The following is a 17342-nucleotide window of genomic DNA, read 5'->3' as shown; positions in this document are numbered from 1 at the left end:
CATCTAAACAATATCATCACAGAAGAATATCAAGTATCTTCAAGAAGTGACCTGATCATCACTAAGGGGAGGGATAATTACTGATTATAGACTTGGATTCAATGTGTGATATTAACATTTATGTTCATTCTCTTGGATACATTTCTATGATTAGTAGGCATGTTCAACTGAGAGTCATTACTTGAAGTCTCAATATAGCTTTTCATAAGTTACAACCCAAATCTGCTACCTAGCTGCACAAACCGTTCCTGCCAGAAGAATTCTTCTACTGCTCTTGATTTAGAGCACCTGATAAGAGCTTTGAGGTGTCAACATAGGATTCAAGTCAAGCCAAATGAATTTCTATCGTAGCATAGCTTGGATTGTCATTTTCATGTCTCTTGTTTTGGTTGTAGTATAGTTAGATTATTTTCGTCATTTTTCTGATAGTTGTTGCTTTTTTCTTCCAATTTGATTCGGTAAGAATATTCTGATATTAATGCATTGATCACTAGACAATTTGTTTAGTTGATCACCTTTTTGCCCAAATAAATAAATAAATAAGTCGTGTATTGAGTTAAGTGGCGAGGACATACAAATTGTATCAATCAAAGTTAAATTATGAATTCCCATGTTAGTATAACTCTTTTCAACAATTCAAAATATGTTCCCGTAGAATATTAAGAGCACATGTGAGATATTTTCATTTACTCAATATAAGAAAAAAAGAAAGAAAAAACATTGTACTAAGCACAAAAACAGTGTGCTATGGCGATAGAATTTCAAAAACTGTGTGCATGGGGCCGATAGAATATATTATAGTTTATGTTTATTATATTATAAATTTTATATTTTTTTGGTATATTAAAAATAACTAAGCAAAAATCTTAAGCTCTTTGTAAGTCACATGACAAAAATCAGTTAGGAGAAGAAATTCCATATCCTTTAGCGTATTCTCGCAGATTAGCAACTCTCATCATGCTTGTGACCTTCAAGTACCAAAAAATTTGCATATTAATTCACCTCCGTTCAAGACAAATTTTATACACCATTACATTAAGGTAGTATAGCTAATTTTTAATAACTAAAAGATATAGTAATAATTCTAAAACTAAAATAAATGACAGAGTAATTGGGAAAATCACACTGTATGGTTCTGAAGGGAAAATATTTAACGGGTTTATCCCGTTTTTGAATTTGTTACTAGTTTTAGCCAATATTTAAGTTTGTTACAGGGTTTAGCTCATATTTGTGAATAACACCTCTATATAATAGTAAAAAAAGTCGGCTATGTGGGTGTAAAGTGAAATATGGCTACATGAACATAATATTTTATGTTGGGCTGTATATTTTTGAAAATATTTTATTTCCATTCTAACTAGATAGAATAGGACTATATAATATAATGAAAAAAAGGAAGAAGAAAAGCGAGCATGAAAAAGTAAGTAATGTCATGCACCACCGATTAGCCGCTTCGTCTTAGCTAAAAAAGAAAAAAAAAAATCCGATCTCTAATCATTTCCCTGCCAATACCCACATAGTGAGTTTCTTTCAAACCCTAATTATTTCCCTTTTCATTCATTTGTTTTTGTTTTTCCAATTTAATCGACCGATCTTTATACTGGTGTGCAGGAACTGGTAACAAATTTGTAAAACTTTTCAGCTTAATTATACTACTTGTGAAACTCTTATAGTAATTTGAATTATCGCAATTTAAGACAAAGTGAATTTGCTTGTGTATTATGTTTCAATTATTTTCTTAACCCTTCAGCTTATACTATGGAAATTTACTTCCCTAAAAAGGGATACTTACCTAATTGTACTCTTCGTCCATCTAGTTTACCAAACATGGCCGAAGTATACACTGTTTATACACATAGGCTGTAAAAGTAGTGTATAGGTATGTATATTATATGTATAGGTACGTATAATTTATGTATATTTAGTATATTATTTTGTCCCTACCTTGGAGAATCGTGTTCGAATCCGCTGAAAGACAATTTAATTCGATCATAATGCCTTATTTCTTGATTAAAAATTAATAAATATTTGGTATACTTTATCCGCTACCTGTACACTGTGTACATATTTTGTAAACTAGATGGCCGGATGGTAACTGGCTGCAATTTTCCATAAAAAATATTGTTGCAATATGTAAGAGCCAATTCTGTTTAAACTATCTGTTCAGTTCTATTATGTAATTCTGGCTTCATAGTATCACTCTGTTCTGGTAGCATATTTACACTAGATAAAAGGGTATTGATGCATAATATTCTCAGCAACAGAAAAATAATAGTGAGATTGTTCTCATACATAATATTCTGAGAAACAGAAAAAGGATAATGATACATAATTTTTTTTTTTTTTAATGACCGAGAAATTCGTGTGGGGCCAACTTTTAGGGGATAATGGATCCGCTCCTTTACCCTTCTCCAATTAAATACCAGGCTTAGTTCGCATGATACATAATATTCTTAATAACAGTTGTTTCAACCGCCCCGCTTTAGTGTTATTTCCTTTGGAGGTTATGCAGTGTATAACTTTGAAGTAGTTGCTATGTAATTCTGGTTTCATAGTATCACTCTGTTCTTGTAGCATTCGTTAGACTAGATAAAAGGGTATTGTGATATTGTACTAATACATATTATTCTGAGAAACAAAAAAAGGTTAACGATAGATAATACTCTCTCCATTTCATTTTAAATGTCGTTTTAGCTTAAAAAGATTGTCCCAGAATAATTGGCACTTTAGCAATTTAAGACTAAAGTTGGCTATTGTTTCCAACTATACCCCTAGCACCCTAGCATTAAAGAAGTTCTTTTTAATAATGTCTAATCCTCAAAAAACATATACTCCTTCCGTGCCAAAAAGATTGTCCTCTTTTGACTTGGCACAAAGTTTAAGAAATAAAGGAAGACTTTTGAAATGTGTGGTCCAAAACAAGCCTTAAATATATGTATGGTTGTAAATCATCTCATAAAGTTAAATTGTTTCTAAATATAGAAAGGGGACAATCTTTTTGGGACAGACTAAAAGGAAAGGAGGACAATCTTTTTGGGACAGAGGGAGTAATAAATAGGGGTAACTTAGTAAAGAAGTTCTTGTATTTATTGTTTTTCTTAATGGGCGTGAAATGAGCTAAAAAGACAGTTAAAATGGGATGTAGGGAGTATTCATTTTCTTTATGACCGAGAAATCTGTGTGGGTTCAACTTTTAGGGCCAACTGCAACCTTCGAAACTCGGGGATAATGGGTCCGCTCCATTACGCTTCTCTAATAAAATACCAGGCTTAGTTTGCATGATACATATATTCTTAACAACGGCTGTGTCAACTGCCCTGCTTTAGTGTTATTTCTTTTTGGAGGTTCCGTAGTGTATAACTTTGAACCAGTTGCTACATTTTTTGGTTTTTAAATGTTAGAAACCTAGGAATTAAGACACGAATCAAAGAGTATCCCCTGAAGGTTATTAGATTCAGTACCTTATTTGGTAATCCCTCCGTTTCATTTTATATGAAACTTTTTCCTTTTGTGGGACATCCCAAAATTTTTTATGCATGGCATTTCTATACAATGTTCACAATTTTCAAGAATTCAAATTCTTCAAACTATTCAAATTTTAAATTCTTTCTCTATCATAGTAATTTTCAACCATTACTTCAATAGTTTCTTCCAGTATCATCTATCTATAAAATATATGCAAGTCTACTGACATTTTAAACTTCGAGCCCAATCAAACTTCTTCATATAAAATGGGATGGATGAAGTAGTATATTTCCGTTTACCACCATGTTTGGTGTTATCTATTACGTTTTTACTAGAAAATTCTTGAACAGCCTTCTCTACTGTGCCTGAAGGAGTTGAACATGTTATGTGTTTAAGGGTAGAATTTAACCATTTTTCCCAGTTTATGTGCTTAGCAGCTCTGTGTATTTACTGTATTGTGTGCTGTGTTGTCCTTATCAAGTCCGTGTATTTACTATATTATGTGCATTTACTAAGTTATTTGACAAGAGATGGAATGTTTAGTGTTTATTCTGCATGTAAATATGTTTACTGTATGGCTTCCATATGCAGGTAAATATGGGAATATATTTGAGTAGTCCCAAGACTGAAAAAGTGTCCGAGGATGGTGAGAATGACAGACTAAGATATGGCTTGTCATCAATGCAAGGATGGCGTTCAACCATGGAAGATGCTGTAAGTGCATGCATGTTTTGTGCATTGTTTATGTTCTTCTACAATCCTTCAACTTTTGTCCACCGTTTGTTGCAAGATGGCCCTATGCATCTCAAAAAAATTTAGATTGTCATCCCTTTCAGCCATCATGTTTACCAATTATTATTTATCTGCCATGACGGTGACTCCCAAGTAGCTTTGGCTTCATTTTATTAATCAATGTCCTAAGATCATCCTTAGGAATTACGGTAAACAATAATGCTAATTTGAGATTCTATATAGCATGCAGTTCATCCAAATTTGGACACTTCCACTTCCTTCTTTGGTGTTTATGATGGCCATGGAGGTAAACATCTTACTCTTCTATTTTAGTACTTTATAACTGTCTTTTGCTAACAATGCTGGTCTTTGTTTGTGTATGCATATTAGGCGGCATTTGATATTCACTACTTACGATTTTAACTCTCATTTTTTCTCTTTTGGGCAACATATGAGCTTTTGGTTTCCATGTTGTTACTTTAACCAGTTTTGTATTCTTGAAGATAGTGTTCAGTTCTTTTTTCTACTTTGCTGAAACTTTGAGATATGGTAATATTTTAGTTACAGATATGCCGAAATTGAGGAACTTGTATCTGTTGACTACATGTGTCATGGATTGTTGCTTTACATCTTTTTTCTTTTCCTTTTTGTGCTGCATTGAAGCTGGGATTCACTTTAATTTTTTGTTAAATATGTTTCCTTGTTGTCTTGTAAACATGTAATTAGATAAGTAGCAAAGCACAATTCTTTATAGAAATCTCAGCTTATCAATGTCATCCATCTAGATTCCATCCAAAAAATGGGAAAAGAATATGACCATTTATATAAGGAATTTGGATATAGTCGGGATCCAATGCGGGTACGGGCCACCGGCTGGGAAATCAAAAAAAGAAGTATAGAGAAAAGGAAAAAAAACTCAAACTTCAGTATCTGTTTATCCTTCACTTTCTCCTTAGAAGTTGGATGTCCTCTTTCCTATGGTTCTTTAATATCTTATTTTGGGTTTTGGGGGGGATGTTATTGTTGATTTTTGAACAGTTCTTCAGTTGCCGTATCTAGTTTTCCATTTTCAGTTACTTTCTGTGATCTGCCTTCCCTTAAGCTTTATGCATCATGAACCTCTTGCGGACAACAATCTTTTAGCTTGTCATTCTTTCTCCCTCCAAAAGGTCCCCAGCTCCAACGAAGTTATACAACAACAACAACAACCCAGTGAAATCCCACAACGGGAAGAGTGTCTGGACTTACTCTGCCAAGGTAGGACGGCTGTTTCCGAAAAAGACCCTCGGCTCAATAAAAGCATAAAAAGAAGTAAGATAAAGTTAAGAGATTCGGAAAAGAGATTGACGATATGGAAGAAATAATGCAAGCGGACGGATAACACGGGATAATCACAACACGGAAATAACGAGATAATAGCGAGAAATCGAGCGAGAGAACACGGGATAATCAAAGCATAGGAAATAACGAGATAATAACGAAATCGGAGCCTAAAAAAATTATATTACAATAATGCGACTACTAATAAGAACGGATAACGAGACTATCACTGCTTCTACCTTAATTTGGGTCCTCCAAACCCTCACATCTAAGGTCATGTCCTCGGTGGGCGTAGTTGCGCCATGTCGTGTCTAATTACCTCTCCCAATACTCTAACCGGCCCTACCCTCGTCGGAAACCATCCATGAACCTCTCGCGCCTCCCGCACTTTGGGGCATCTCGTGTCTCTCTCTTCACATGCCCAAACCATCTCAATCTCGCTTCTCGCATCTTGTCTTCCACCGAGGCCACCCCACCTTATCCCGAATATCCTCGTTCCTAATCTGTCACTCCGGTGTGGCCACACATCCATCTCAACATTCTCGTCTCGGCAACTTTCATCTTTTGAACGTGAGAGATCTTCGCTGCCAACACTCCGCCCCCATACAGCATAGTCGGCCTAACCACTACTTTGTAGAACTTGCCCTTAAGTTTTGGTGGCACCTTCTTGTCACATAGCACTCCGGAAGCAAGCCTCCATTTCATCCACCCTGCCCCAATACGATGTGTGACATCATCGTCAATCTCCCCGCTGCCTTGCACAATAGACCCAAGGTACTTGAAACTACTTTTCTTCTGGATGGCCTGGGTACCAAGCCTTACTTCCAAGTCAGCCTCCTGAGGTGCTTCACTGAACTGGATGATAATGCTCTGTAATAGTTACAAACAGCTTGCATCTTCATGCTATTCCAAGTGAATCAGCATTTTACATGAATTTTCTTCCTAACATCAACTTGTTCTTGAATAGAGTAAAGTTTTTTTTCCGGCAAAACTGACCTTCTTAAATGCAATTAACTTTTCACTCCTGTTTCCATAGCAACTTGTCCTCGGGCCATTTTTGGGTGTTGAATGCCTTCACCACTATTTCATACAGTGGACCAGTTCTTGTTACTAACTTCTGATAACTTTATTAACCAAAAATTAGTCCGCTAGATTTTGTGTCAAAATCAGCACATGCTCTTCTCTCTGATGGAGAAATTTGTCGTAAAAGTGAGTGGGTATCCATTACTTCCTTTTATAGAAGAACTGATCATCATGTTACCTATCAAACTTGGTAGTTAATGTTCCTGGTCTTAAGTAATACCAAGGGCATCTTCTGTGACCCATTTTTCCTCATTTCATAGATGGTTTCTCGACTAGGCACTTCTTTTGATTCCAGGCCTTCAAAGCCTGATAGAAAGCTCTTATGTTCCAATTATTATCTCCCTTGTTTGTTTTTTTGTTCTGCTAAATTTGCACCACCTCCCTTGTTTCAGATAGCTATAGAGTGACTTTTGAAGTATTTATGTGCAACTTACAGAATGTTTAGACCCCACCTTTGGGATTACACTGGTTATGTTGTTGTTGTTGTTGTTACTGAATGTAGTTTTATTGTTTTCTTTTTTATTACTTTCAGATTGATTTTGAAATCTAAATGAAGTATTGTTTGTATAGTCATTGAGTGTCAACTTCGATTATTTTGAAACATATTACTTCTCAAGTCGAATATGCTAAAATCCTCTCCAGTTGCAATATTTTCGGTAATCTTAAACTCTGAAAGAAGTCTTAAGAGAAATGGGACTCAATTTGACATGTCTCCGTGCCTTTCCTCATTTTCTTTTTGGTTGTTTCAGTATGTCCCAATGCTCTGTATCCATCACAGAGAGTTGTGTCAGCTTCAAATAGGAGTAGTTTGAAGTTACTTCCACTGTGTCTTACATCACACCCACTGGGGTGTGCTCTTTCCCATACCCTGCTAAGGCGGATGCTTTGTGTACGGGCTGCCCTTTTTAGCCTTCATAGGCCATGTTTACTGCAATCTCCAATTATCATTTTCATGAACAGGTTCCCTGTTCAGGTTATTCTCAATAATTCTTGCTTCTCTCCTTAATTAGAGACTTTAGGCATCCAGTTGAGGAACAGCTCAATTTCATCGACATAAACTGTTAATTTAATTTCAAGGCCATGAGATCAGGAAATCCTGCGTCTCTTTACTCTTTGCAATGAATGATTACTTCCTTCAGATAATACTGCTGGATTTCAAGGTTTTTTCACCTCCTCATAATTGCGACCAGCCGACCATGCTAAGGGAACAGTTTTTAGTTCCCCTCTATTGTTTAGTTTATTCAGTAGCTCTCTGTAGTAACATTTTGCTTAGACCCCATATTAACACTTATAAGGTCCTCCATTTTGTAGGCGATGAAGTTTCTAAATTTTGTGCCAAGTTTCTTCACCAAGAGGTTCTTAACCATGAAGCATTCTCAGCTGGGGATATAAGCACTTCTATTCAACATGCTTTTCTCAGGTCGACTCACTTCTAGTGTTTTCAAATTTAATTTAACTTTATCTTGTGCCGCAATGTAATCATTGACCTAGCGTACACAAGGCAGCAGGAAGGTGTCATTCTCGTCTAATTTTATGTTCTCATCAGCCTGGGAGCTTCTAATTTTGTACTTCTATGAGATTTATTTCGATTGATGCTGATGATTAAACTGGCTTCTTGTCCAAAATTGAGCATTTTCATTGCTAATAGGTTTCTAGCATTAGTGTCCCTTTGAGTCCTCCAGATATTACATGTTAACAACTAGCTGTTGTGCTTGAACTTTTCTACCATAATTTGTCAGTATGGAGAGTGTTAATGTGGAAATTTGTTATGGCTTTTTCAACGTTATTAGATAGCTTTCGTTCAGTGTTATGAGCTTCTTGTCTCAATATTTATGAGTCTGACCTTATGTATGTATCTCCATGCAGAATGGACGAGATGATGCGTGGACAAGCAGGTCAGAGAGAATTAGACGCTTTGGCAGAAAAAGACCAAGCTAAGGAGATAATAGAGGGTTTGATATCGCCTCCCAAGATTGGTGAATCCAAGGGGCAAAGAGATGGTGAGGAGGTATCAGTTCCGGCCTTTATTTTTTGTGTTGACCTATAGCTGCAAGGTACATTACATTTGTTTGTTGCTATAAACACATTCTTTCTGCTATTAATGAATTGTAGGGTCCTATTCGTCGAAAATAAATTGAAGACTGACTTTAAAATTTTGGAAGATTTGTTCATCTTTTGAGTACTTCAATTTGTAATTTCCTGCATCTTACTCCAGGTTGCCATGAAATGGCATGTCTAAATGAGCCATCTTGTTCTTTTGTGAATGTGATTGTATGGAATCATCTAGAAGGGCATAACTGGTCATGGCATTGAAGATTTAGTTGGATGGCTTTTCTTTTCTTGGTCTGCACCTAATATTTGTGAATCGCTGGTTTCCTCTTACGATTATATTAGTCTGGCCATGGACGCTGTGGAGTACTTTGGTGGTGGTTCAAGGTGGGTCTTTGGATAGGGAATATAGTTTTTAAGTTGAAGGATAAGAGAAGAAAAGTCTAGTAGCTAAGGAAGCATGCTTGAAACATGATAATGGGGGTGTGTCAAAGGTATTTTAAAAGGTTGGGGGGTGGAGGAGGAGATAAATATGTATCAAGCCTAAAAAGTTTTGGACTTTTGACAGAAACTCCACTTAAAAAAAGTTTGTAAAAATGAAGTTATGAGTGAAAGTTGAAGATCAGAAAATTTTCACTTGAAATATACTTTCAAATCACTATTTCAACTTAATATAATATTGCACTTGAAGTTCAAACACTTAAACACAAATTCCATGGCCAAACATCTACTTGCAATTTGCAAAAAACTGAATTAATTTTCTGCAAGTGAAATCATGGCCAAAGGGGCCTTAAGAAAGCACGTGACAGATTTGGGTCGAAGTACTTTTCCAGAGGTGAGATGGTACAACCAAATACTGCAACCAAATGTGAATGATGCTTTGGCGGTGAGGGAATACTGAAACAGAGTTTTCTTCTATCATAACTACTTTTATGATAGAAGTAGTTATGCTTTGGCATGTGACCCCACATTGTGGGATTCATTGGGTATGTTGTTGTTGTTGTTGTTGTTTTCTTCTACCAGAACTTGAATGCTATTCCACATGAATAAGGTTTTTTTCCTTTATATAGAACAGAAGAGAAAAGAAGGGATTTTGAGAATGTACTCACTACCTTGACTCTGATGCCGGTTTAAATAGTTTGTAAACATGTCGTAAAGTAGGAAATGCTATATTACAGGAATTGAATCTTCTATATGATTCCAAATTAGTTCGTTGAGAGTAATCTATACCCCCCCCCCCCCCCCCCCCTCCAAAAAAAAAAAAAAAAAAAGCCTCTATGAGATTCTCGTCATAGTTGAATGTTATTTGATCTTTTGGTTAATCTAGTATCAATTCCCGTCAAGTGTCGCAGTATCTTTATCCTTCTAGCTGCATGAATGAAGGTTATTCTACTCTTGCCATTGTCTGACTTCTGTTGTACATTGTACTGAACCATGTTGGTTCATAATTGGGATTGAATTACTCTAGGTTAAAGGAAATCTGTTTCCAGTCATTTTAAATGCTTATCGTTGTTTCAAATCCCAACCCCCTACAAATGACTTGATATATTTGCAATAAAGGAAAGAAGAGAAAAAGAAAACATACAGAAAGAATAAGAAACAAAAGAGTCTTGAGAATATCTTCAGGTATAGTATTTTCAAATTTTTATTATCCTTAAAGGTGTAAGATATTTGATCAAATTTTTTTTAAAGAAGGTGTAAGATATTTTTGTCCAAAAATAAAAAGCATAAGATGCACTAAGAGGTGTCAGAAAGTAATGTGAACTCCTAGTCTTGCAGTGGTCTGACTACTCCAATAGACTGCTCGGAGTTAAAAATCCTTAGATTCTGAATATTTATTTTAGTACTATCTTGTAATCAATACAGTGGAGCTTAATTCTTTTAACATTTTGGTTTTCTTCCAATGTAGGGGGCTAACTCTGATTACCATGGGCCAACTGCAGGAAGCACAGCTTGTGTAGCAATCCTTCAGAATATTCAACTTCTTGTGGCAAATGCTGGTGATTCACGCTGTGTCTTATCTCGGGAGGGTCAGGTACCATTTATTTTTGTAGCAGTTATATGTTCTGGTCCAGGATATTTTGATAACGATAAAGAATTGTATTATATAAAGGATCGGCACTAAGCAAGTGCAAAAAGTGAAATTAAAAACTATGCAATTCACCAATCATGTCTAACAAAACGTCTACATCCTGTATAAAGGTCAACTTTCATCAAAAAACTAGCAAAGAAAAAGCTCTAAGCTTAAGGCTAAGAATGCATCTATTGTTGCCTTCAAAAATTCTGTTGTTCCTTTCTGTTCATACAGTCTATAAAATAACACGGGGTATGGAATTCCAAATATTCTGTGACTTCTTGTTGAGTCCAACCTCGTTCCAGCATGAGAGAACCCACTTCTGGAGTTTGGCATGGTCCAGTGTATGCCAACAATGTTAAAAAAGAAGCACCACAGTTGGGAAGTGGTCTTGCAGTGAAGGAAGAGGTGATTCACGTCTTCAGATTGGTTTTCACACAGGGGTCATCTGCTACGAATCTGAAAACCTTTCTTCTGAAGGTTGTTTGGGTGAGGCAGGCTTCCCTTGCAACTAACCATGAGAAACATGAGACTTCTAGAGGGGCATTGTTATGCCAGATCTTTTTCCAGGGCAGGCCCCAGTGCAGTCTGGAGATGTTAACAGGTAATTGCAAGATTCAACAGAGAAAAAAAAACTTTCCATACAATGGAATCCGGTTTCTGAATATCCAGGGGGATGTTGATGAGCAAAGTAAGCAAATCACAAGTTCTTTGCACTTCCCAATCGTCTAAATTCCCTATGGGAAATAAGTTCCAGCCCTATTCGGAGAGAAAATCAGCAATTACAGCATTGTGGAGGGAATTGAATGTCTTGAAAAAGTTCTTTGAGAGGTGTGTGGCCCCAACCACGTGTCCTCCCAAAATCTGATTTTTCTACCATTGCCAAGTAAGAAACCAGAATTTTCCATGAATTACGGCCATAAGAGCGAATATGTTCCCAGACTCCTGTTGCATGGGGTGCGTTTGACTCTTTGGTGAACCAAGGATTTCTAGAAGAGAACTTTTCGATTATTCATGTTCTCATAAGGTGTTTTCCTCTTTGTTGAATCTCCAATGCCATTTTAACAGAAGACTTTCATTATGGCATTTCAAGTCCTTGATCCCAATACCCCTGTTTTTTCTGTTCTCGGAAACTTTGTCCCATTTGACCACACAACAGGAGTTGTTCTGCTTGTTTCCATTCCATAAGAAATCTCTTCGCAATTTATCGTTCGCTTTAAGATTGAGGACAGTGTTGGAAAGAGGGACATGGTGTAAGTAGGAAGAGCGTAGGGACACTATTGATAAGTGAGAGGGAGACTCTTCCCCCTAAAGACAAATACTGTCACTACTAATTTGCCAATTTTTTCTCCATGGGCATGGTGTAAGTAGGAAGAGGGTCAAGGACACTATTGATAAGGGTGACTCTTCCCCCTAAGGACAAAAACTCTCGGTTCCAATTTGCCAATTTCTTCTCCGTCTTCTCTAGAACTCTAGCTATGGATTTGTGCTTGTCTCCCAAAGCTAGGACTAAATAAGTTGTCAGAGAGAACCAATGTGGGTTTGGAGTAAGCTAGCCAAGTGGTGTATATTAGCCTGATTGACTAGGAAAATTGAGCTTTTTGAGAAATTGATGTGAAGAGCAGAGACGGCCTTGAAAGCATTAAGAATCATTCCTTGAATCATCATTTGGTGCTCCTCAGCATCACAAAAGATCAATGTACTGTCCTTATTCAAAAAAAAAAAAAAAAAGAAAAAAAAAGAAAAAAAAGAAGAAGATCAATGTACTGTCAGGATACAGAATACTAGAGATATTTAACCTCTTAATATCTCTAGAATATGCCGAAAAGCCAGAAATCTAGTTTACTTCAGCAGCCTCGTAAAGCATCTTACCAAGTCCTTCCATAACCAGAATTTAAAAAAAAAAAAAAAAAAAAAAAAAAAAAGGAGCGCGAGGATCTCACTGTCTTAATCATCGTCGTGTAGGAAAGAAAGCATGTGGTGTGCCGTTAATAAGAAAGGAGAACTTCACAGAAGAGATACAGAACTTGATCCAATTGATCCATTTAGGACCAACACCCATCTGACTTAATTGATTCAGTAAGAAGTTCCAATTTACATGATCAAAAGCTTTTTCAATATCCAATTTACAAATAATGCTGGGCTTCCCAGCTTTCAATCTCGAGTCCAAGCATTTGTTTGCAATAAAAAATGCATCCGTAATATTTCTCACTTAAAATGCCATCTGAGAAGTGTTGACTAGTTTGGTGATCATTCTTTTGGGTCTTTCTGCAAGTGCTTTTGAAAAAAATATGTAAGCAACCAATCAAGCTGATAGGTCTGCAGTCCTTAAGCATTTTCGCACCATTCTTCTTGGGAATAAGAGCATTGTATGGGGTGTTTAAACTCCTTTCAAAAAATTCGGTACCGTGGAAATGGTTCATAGCATTCAGCAAATCACTTTTAATGGTATGCCAACACGATTTGAAAGCCCATTGTAAAGCCATCTTTTCTCGAGCCTTCATCACCGTCACAACTCTTGATAACACCAAGGATCTCCTCTTCCTGGGATGGTATTTGTATCCATTCGTTCTCCTCCCTAGAAATGCAAGGAACATCTTCATGATGCCATTGAGGTCTCAGATCCTTGCCTTCTTTTTGAAGATTCTCATAGAAGTGCAGTATTTCACTTGTTATGACCTCCATGTCATTTGTAAGAGTGTCATCAATTTCCAAGCTACCTATTTGATTGTATCTTCGGTTGAACATTTGCCATTTTATTGAAAATATCAGTGTTGTTATCACCTTGTTTCAACCATAGACACACAGACTTCTGTCCCCATGAGTTCTCTTCCAATTTGATGGTTTCCTCCAATTCCATTTTTATGTCTGCCCTTTCAAAACTTTGTTGAGAATGAATGATTTCCTGATCTCCGAATTACCAAAAGAGGTCCAATTCCACACCTTGAGCTTGAATTTCAGCATCCTAAGTTTTCCGGCAAAGATGAAATCCAGCCTGCCATAAATATTGAAAGAAGTCCACCACTCTTTTACCAACTCCCCGCAGCTGTTTGATTCTAGCCACATATTTTCAAACTTAAAATACGATGGGTTTCTTGACCACTGTCTGCATTTAAGCAAAAGTGGGGAATGATCTGGGAGAACACGGGGAAGAGCTAATTGTTTTATGGTGCTAAAGTGATCATCCCATTCAGTAGTGAAAATAAATTTTTATCAAAAAAAAAAAAAAAAAAAAAGGTAGTGAAAAGAAATCTCTCAATCTTTGAAGCCACCATGCCAGAAGAGTTTCTGTCCAAGTATAACTTTCCCCAAATAAAGGGGGGACGATCAGACTCAAGTCTTCTATGAAGTTGGAGAAATCAATCATCCCCTGATTATAAGTAGAATTGTGCATTTTTTTCATCCGGGTACCTTTGCAGTGTTAGAATGCTCCCAAATAGCCCAAGGTGCCTCCGGTAAGCATCTGGCAGCCGCTAACTTGAGCCACAGAGGAGTCCGGGCCAGTCTCTTTGTGGGAGAAGAAACTCCAGTCAGGTTCCAAGACACATTAGTTCATAATTTGTAACTAACTTGAATAGTTTTTATTTTTTGACTCAATTTCAGAACAAATAAAAAAGAGGAATTACCAAATCATTTGACCCTTCACCCATTCTTATATAAAGGATTAGTCAATCAAATAATAGATAGTAAATGGGTCGGTGTAAATGAATTGCTAGTCGTAGAATTAGACAGAGAAACAGAGATGGAGTAAAGGCCCTTGAGAATTATATTTCCCCTCCAAATTCCCCTATCCCACAGTATAATAATTCCCCCTTGAGTTCCCTCTGCTTCGAATGTAACATAACCAGCCCATCTACCAAAGAGTAATTGCCCAGCCAGCACAGGAGACCAAACCTCAATTTAGTTTCTTGAAGGCAAGAGGCAACATATATCAACTTTCCACTTGAGTAGGAGAGGTTTGATCTGATGAGGCTGTCTTTCTTGAAATCATTCTACCCTCTAAAATTCCATGATAGAACATTTCTGAGAAGAAGAAGGTTCTCAACTTCCCCTGAGCCCTTTGCAGCCTGTTCGCAAATTTTACATGGAATACCAGATTCTTGACCTCCTTTGCAAATTTCGTAATTGGAGAGAAGGGTTCCTTTGCAGAAGAATCTGCATGAAACCTTTCTTTTCTCAATGTTTTGCAGAAACTCCACGATCTCTTTTTCTGCTCCGAGATAATTGATTCCTAGCAATTTGCAGACCTTTGGTGTGTGTCTCCGTACCAAGAGTAAATGTTTCTTTCATCAAACTGTTCTAGTCCAGGATTGTAAAGTGATTTTGCATCAGTGTACATGATGCTTGTCTTTCTTCTAAGTAGGCATAGTTGTATTAAGCATAAAAAATGTTATGCAGGCGTATGATATGTCTAGGGACCACAAGCCTGACCTTCAAGCTGAAAAGGAAAGGATTACAAATGCTGGTGGATATGTCCGAGTTGGACGGGTCAATGGGAGTTTAAACATGTCAAGAGCAATCGGTATTTGAAAATAATGCATTTTCTGAAATATACTTTAAAAGTATAGTCAGTTTTCCTTTTCCCCCTTGTGTTATTGCAGATCTGATCAATTTAATAATTTCAGGAGACATGGAGCTGAAACAGAACAAATCATTGCCTGCTGAAAAACAAATAGTGACTGCTTGTCCTGATATCCGCACTGTAAGTAAATTCAATGGCTTATGATTCCTTTTGAATCCATAGAAATATGAAGTGTATGGAGTAACAATTTCTACTGTATATTTGTGTACAGTTAGATGAAGGTCGTTTCTAGAAATGTCTTGTTTTGAGCACTATTGCTTTTCTTCAATTATTAACTGATCAAAATGGAGATGTTTATATGTGTTCCTTTCTAGCTGAAGGCATGATTTGTGAATTTAACATTCTCTTTTCCCATTTTTTTCTCAAACTAGGTTGAGCTTTCCAATGATGATGATTTCCTTGTTCTAGCTTGTGATGGCATATGGTAAGAATATTATATCATTTTAATTTTATCTTCCCAGTTTTGTCACTGTATTTGAACCAACATTCAATGATTTTTTGGGGAATATCAGCTTATGTTTCTTCAGGAGTTGTTAGAGCTGGGCTTAGAGTACTTGAATTTGCATTTTGTTTTAGCTTAGGTTGATAAGATCAACAAGGAAAAAACTTGGTATCAATTTTTGTGTATCTTTTGGATGTTAAATGATGGCTTCTGCACATTGTTTCCATACCAATGCAAGTTATTCCCCCCCCCCCCCAACAAAAACCCAAAAAAAAAAAAAGGAGTCATCCAGGGAGAGGTAGAACTTGCACCATTTTAGTGTAGTTAGAAATTCTCTGCGGCATGGTTATTCTCTTGTACATAGAACTGCAGTTTACATTAGATGTGCGTACATTTCCAGGCCCTGTTTGCACCCCCTTATATCCTAACACCAGAATTTCATCATTTTGGTGCTTACATCTGTATTTCTTGTGCATTAGGGATTGCATGTCAAGCCAAGAAGTTGTGGACTTTGTTGGGAAACAGTTAAAACATGTGAGTCCTTAATTATTTTGTTTGCTGTTCTAAAATTTTACTCTTCAGTTTTTAGAAATTTATGGTGTCACCATTTGGTGCAGGAAAGTAAGCTCTCAGCCATCTGTGAGACAGTGCTGGATAAATGTCTGGCCCCAGCCACGGGTGGAGAAGGATGCGACAACATGACCATGATCTTGGTACAATTCAAGAAACCTTTTAAGATCGACACATTGAACAAGGAGCAACCACTGCCCACGAATCAAAATTCCGAATGTAACGAAAGTGCAGTAGCATCTAACAATCATAATGCTATTGCAGGATCTCAATTTAATGATAATGCAGCTAAAAAAGCCTGAAACCAGTGGTAACACTTAATATCTCCTATACAGGAGTAGTTAAGCTGTCGCTGTAAGCTTTGAAGTTTTGATAGATAAAAGGTGGCCTTTTAGATATATCAGAAGATCTGTATATATGCTGAATTCCCGACTTTTAGGTGCGGGGGATAGCTTTTTAGCTTCAAACAGGCCAATAATGTACACGAGACAATTCCTCAGAGCTTTCAGTTTAGTGGAATTGATGAGTGTAGCGTCTTCCCTGTTGTAGAGAGAACTATTAGTTGAAACACTAATATAATGGATTTTGATTGTTTGCTCGACGGAGAATGCCAATGCACGAGTAATAGCTATCTTTTATATGCAGTAAGATATCAGTGCTGCTTTTGCAATAAGCTTTTGCTTTGTAAGTGAGTTCTGTCTTTTGCTAAACAGGCTGCCTTCCTTCCAATTTACTGACTTTTTTTGGCATGAAGATCCTAAATTGGTCATGTCAATACTAACTAGCACAGTCCATAATGGTTAGATCTATTAACTGATTTATCTGTTCGAATTGTTTATTGGACTAGATTTTCTATTTTTTTTATAAGCTTTTGTATTAAGTGAATAATTATGTATTATCATAATAGTAAGTTGATTAAATGAAGAGAAGAATCCAATTCTACGAATGATGTTTTTTGATATTTTCAAAGCAAGTAGGTGTACTATTGAGTTTTACGGCGGTGAACTCAACGGTGTCCTATTGTG

The 17342-nt window shown here is 36.6% G+C and overlaps 1 protein-coding gene across 2 annotated transcripts; it reads left to right on the top strand.

Moving 5' to 3' along the window:
* Window positions 1–1369: 1369 nt before the first annotated feature.
* LOC132038910 (probable protein phosphatase 2C 60) lies at window positions 1370–16918 on the top strand. 2 transcript variants are annotated; one of them, XM_059429400.1, is made up of 11 exons: window positions 1370–1519; window positions 4057–4179; window positions 4441–4504; window positions 7912–8020; window positions 8467–8608; window positions 10559–10684; window positions 15122–15245; window positions 15349–15425; window positions 15677–15729; window positions 16227–16281; window positions 16365–16918. In XM_059429400.1, the coding sequence occupies exons 2-11, from the start codon at window positions 4063–4065 to the stop codon at window positions 16617–16619; spliced, it is 1122 nt and encodes a 373-aa protein (XP_059285383.1). In that variant the 5' UTR covers window positions 1370–1519; window positions 4057–4062; the 3' UTR covers window positions 16620–16918. The 2 variants fall into 2 exon arrangements, with proteins under 2 accessions (XP_059285383.1, XP_059285384.1); XM_059429401.1 differs by having other exon boundaries at window positions 1475–1617.
* Window positions 16919–17342: the final 424 nt, after the last annotated feature.

This window comes from Lycium ferocissimum, chromosome 12 (genome assembly GCF_029784015.1).
Source record: "Lycium ferocissimum isolate CSIRO_LF1 chromosome 12, AGI_CSIRO_Lferr_CH_V1, whole genome shotgun sequence".
NCBI lineage: Eukaryota > Viridiplantae > Streptophyta > Magnoliopsida > Solanales > Solanaceae > Lycium > Lycium ferocissimum.
This window is presented reverse-complemented; position numbering and strand designations above follow the sequence as displayed.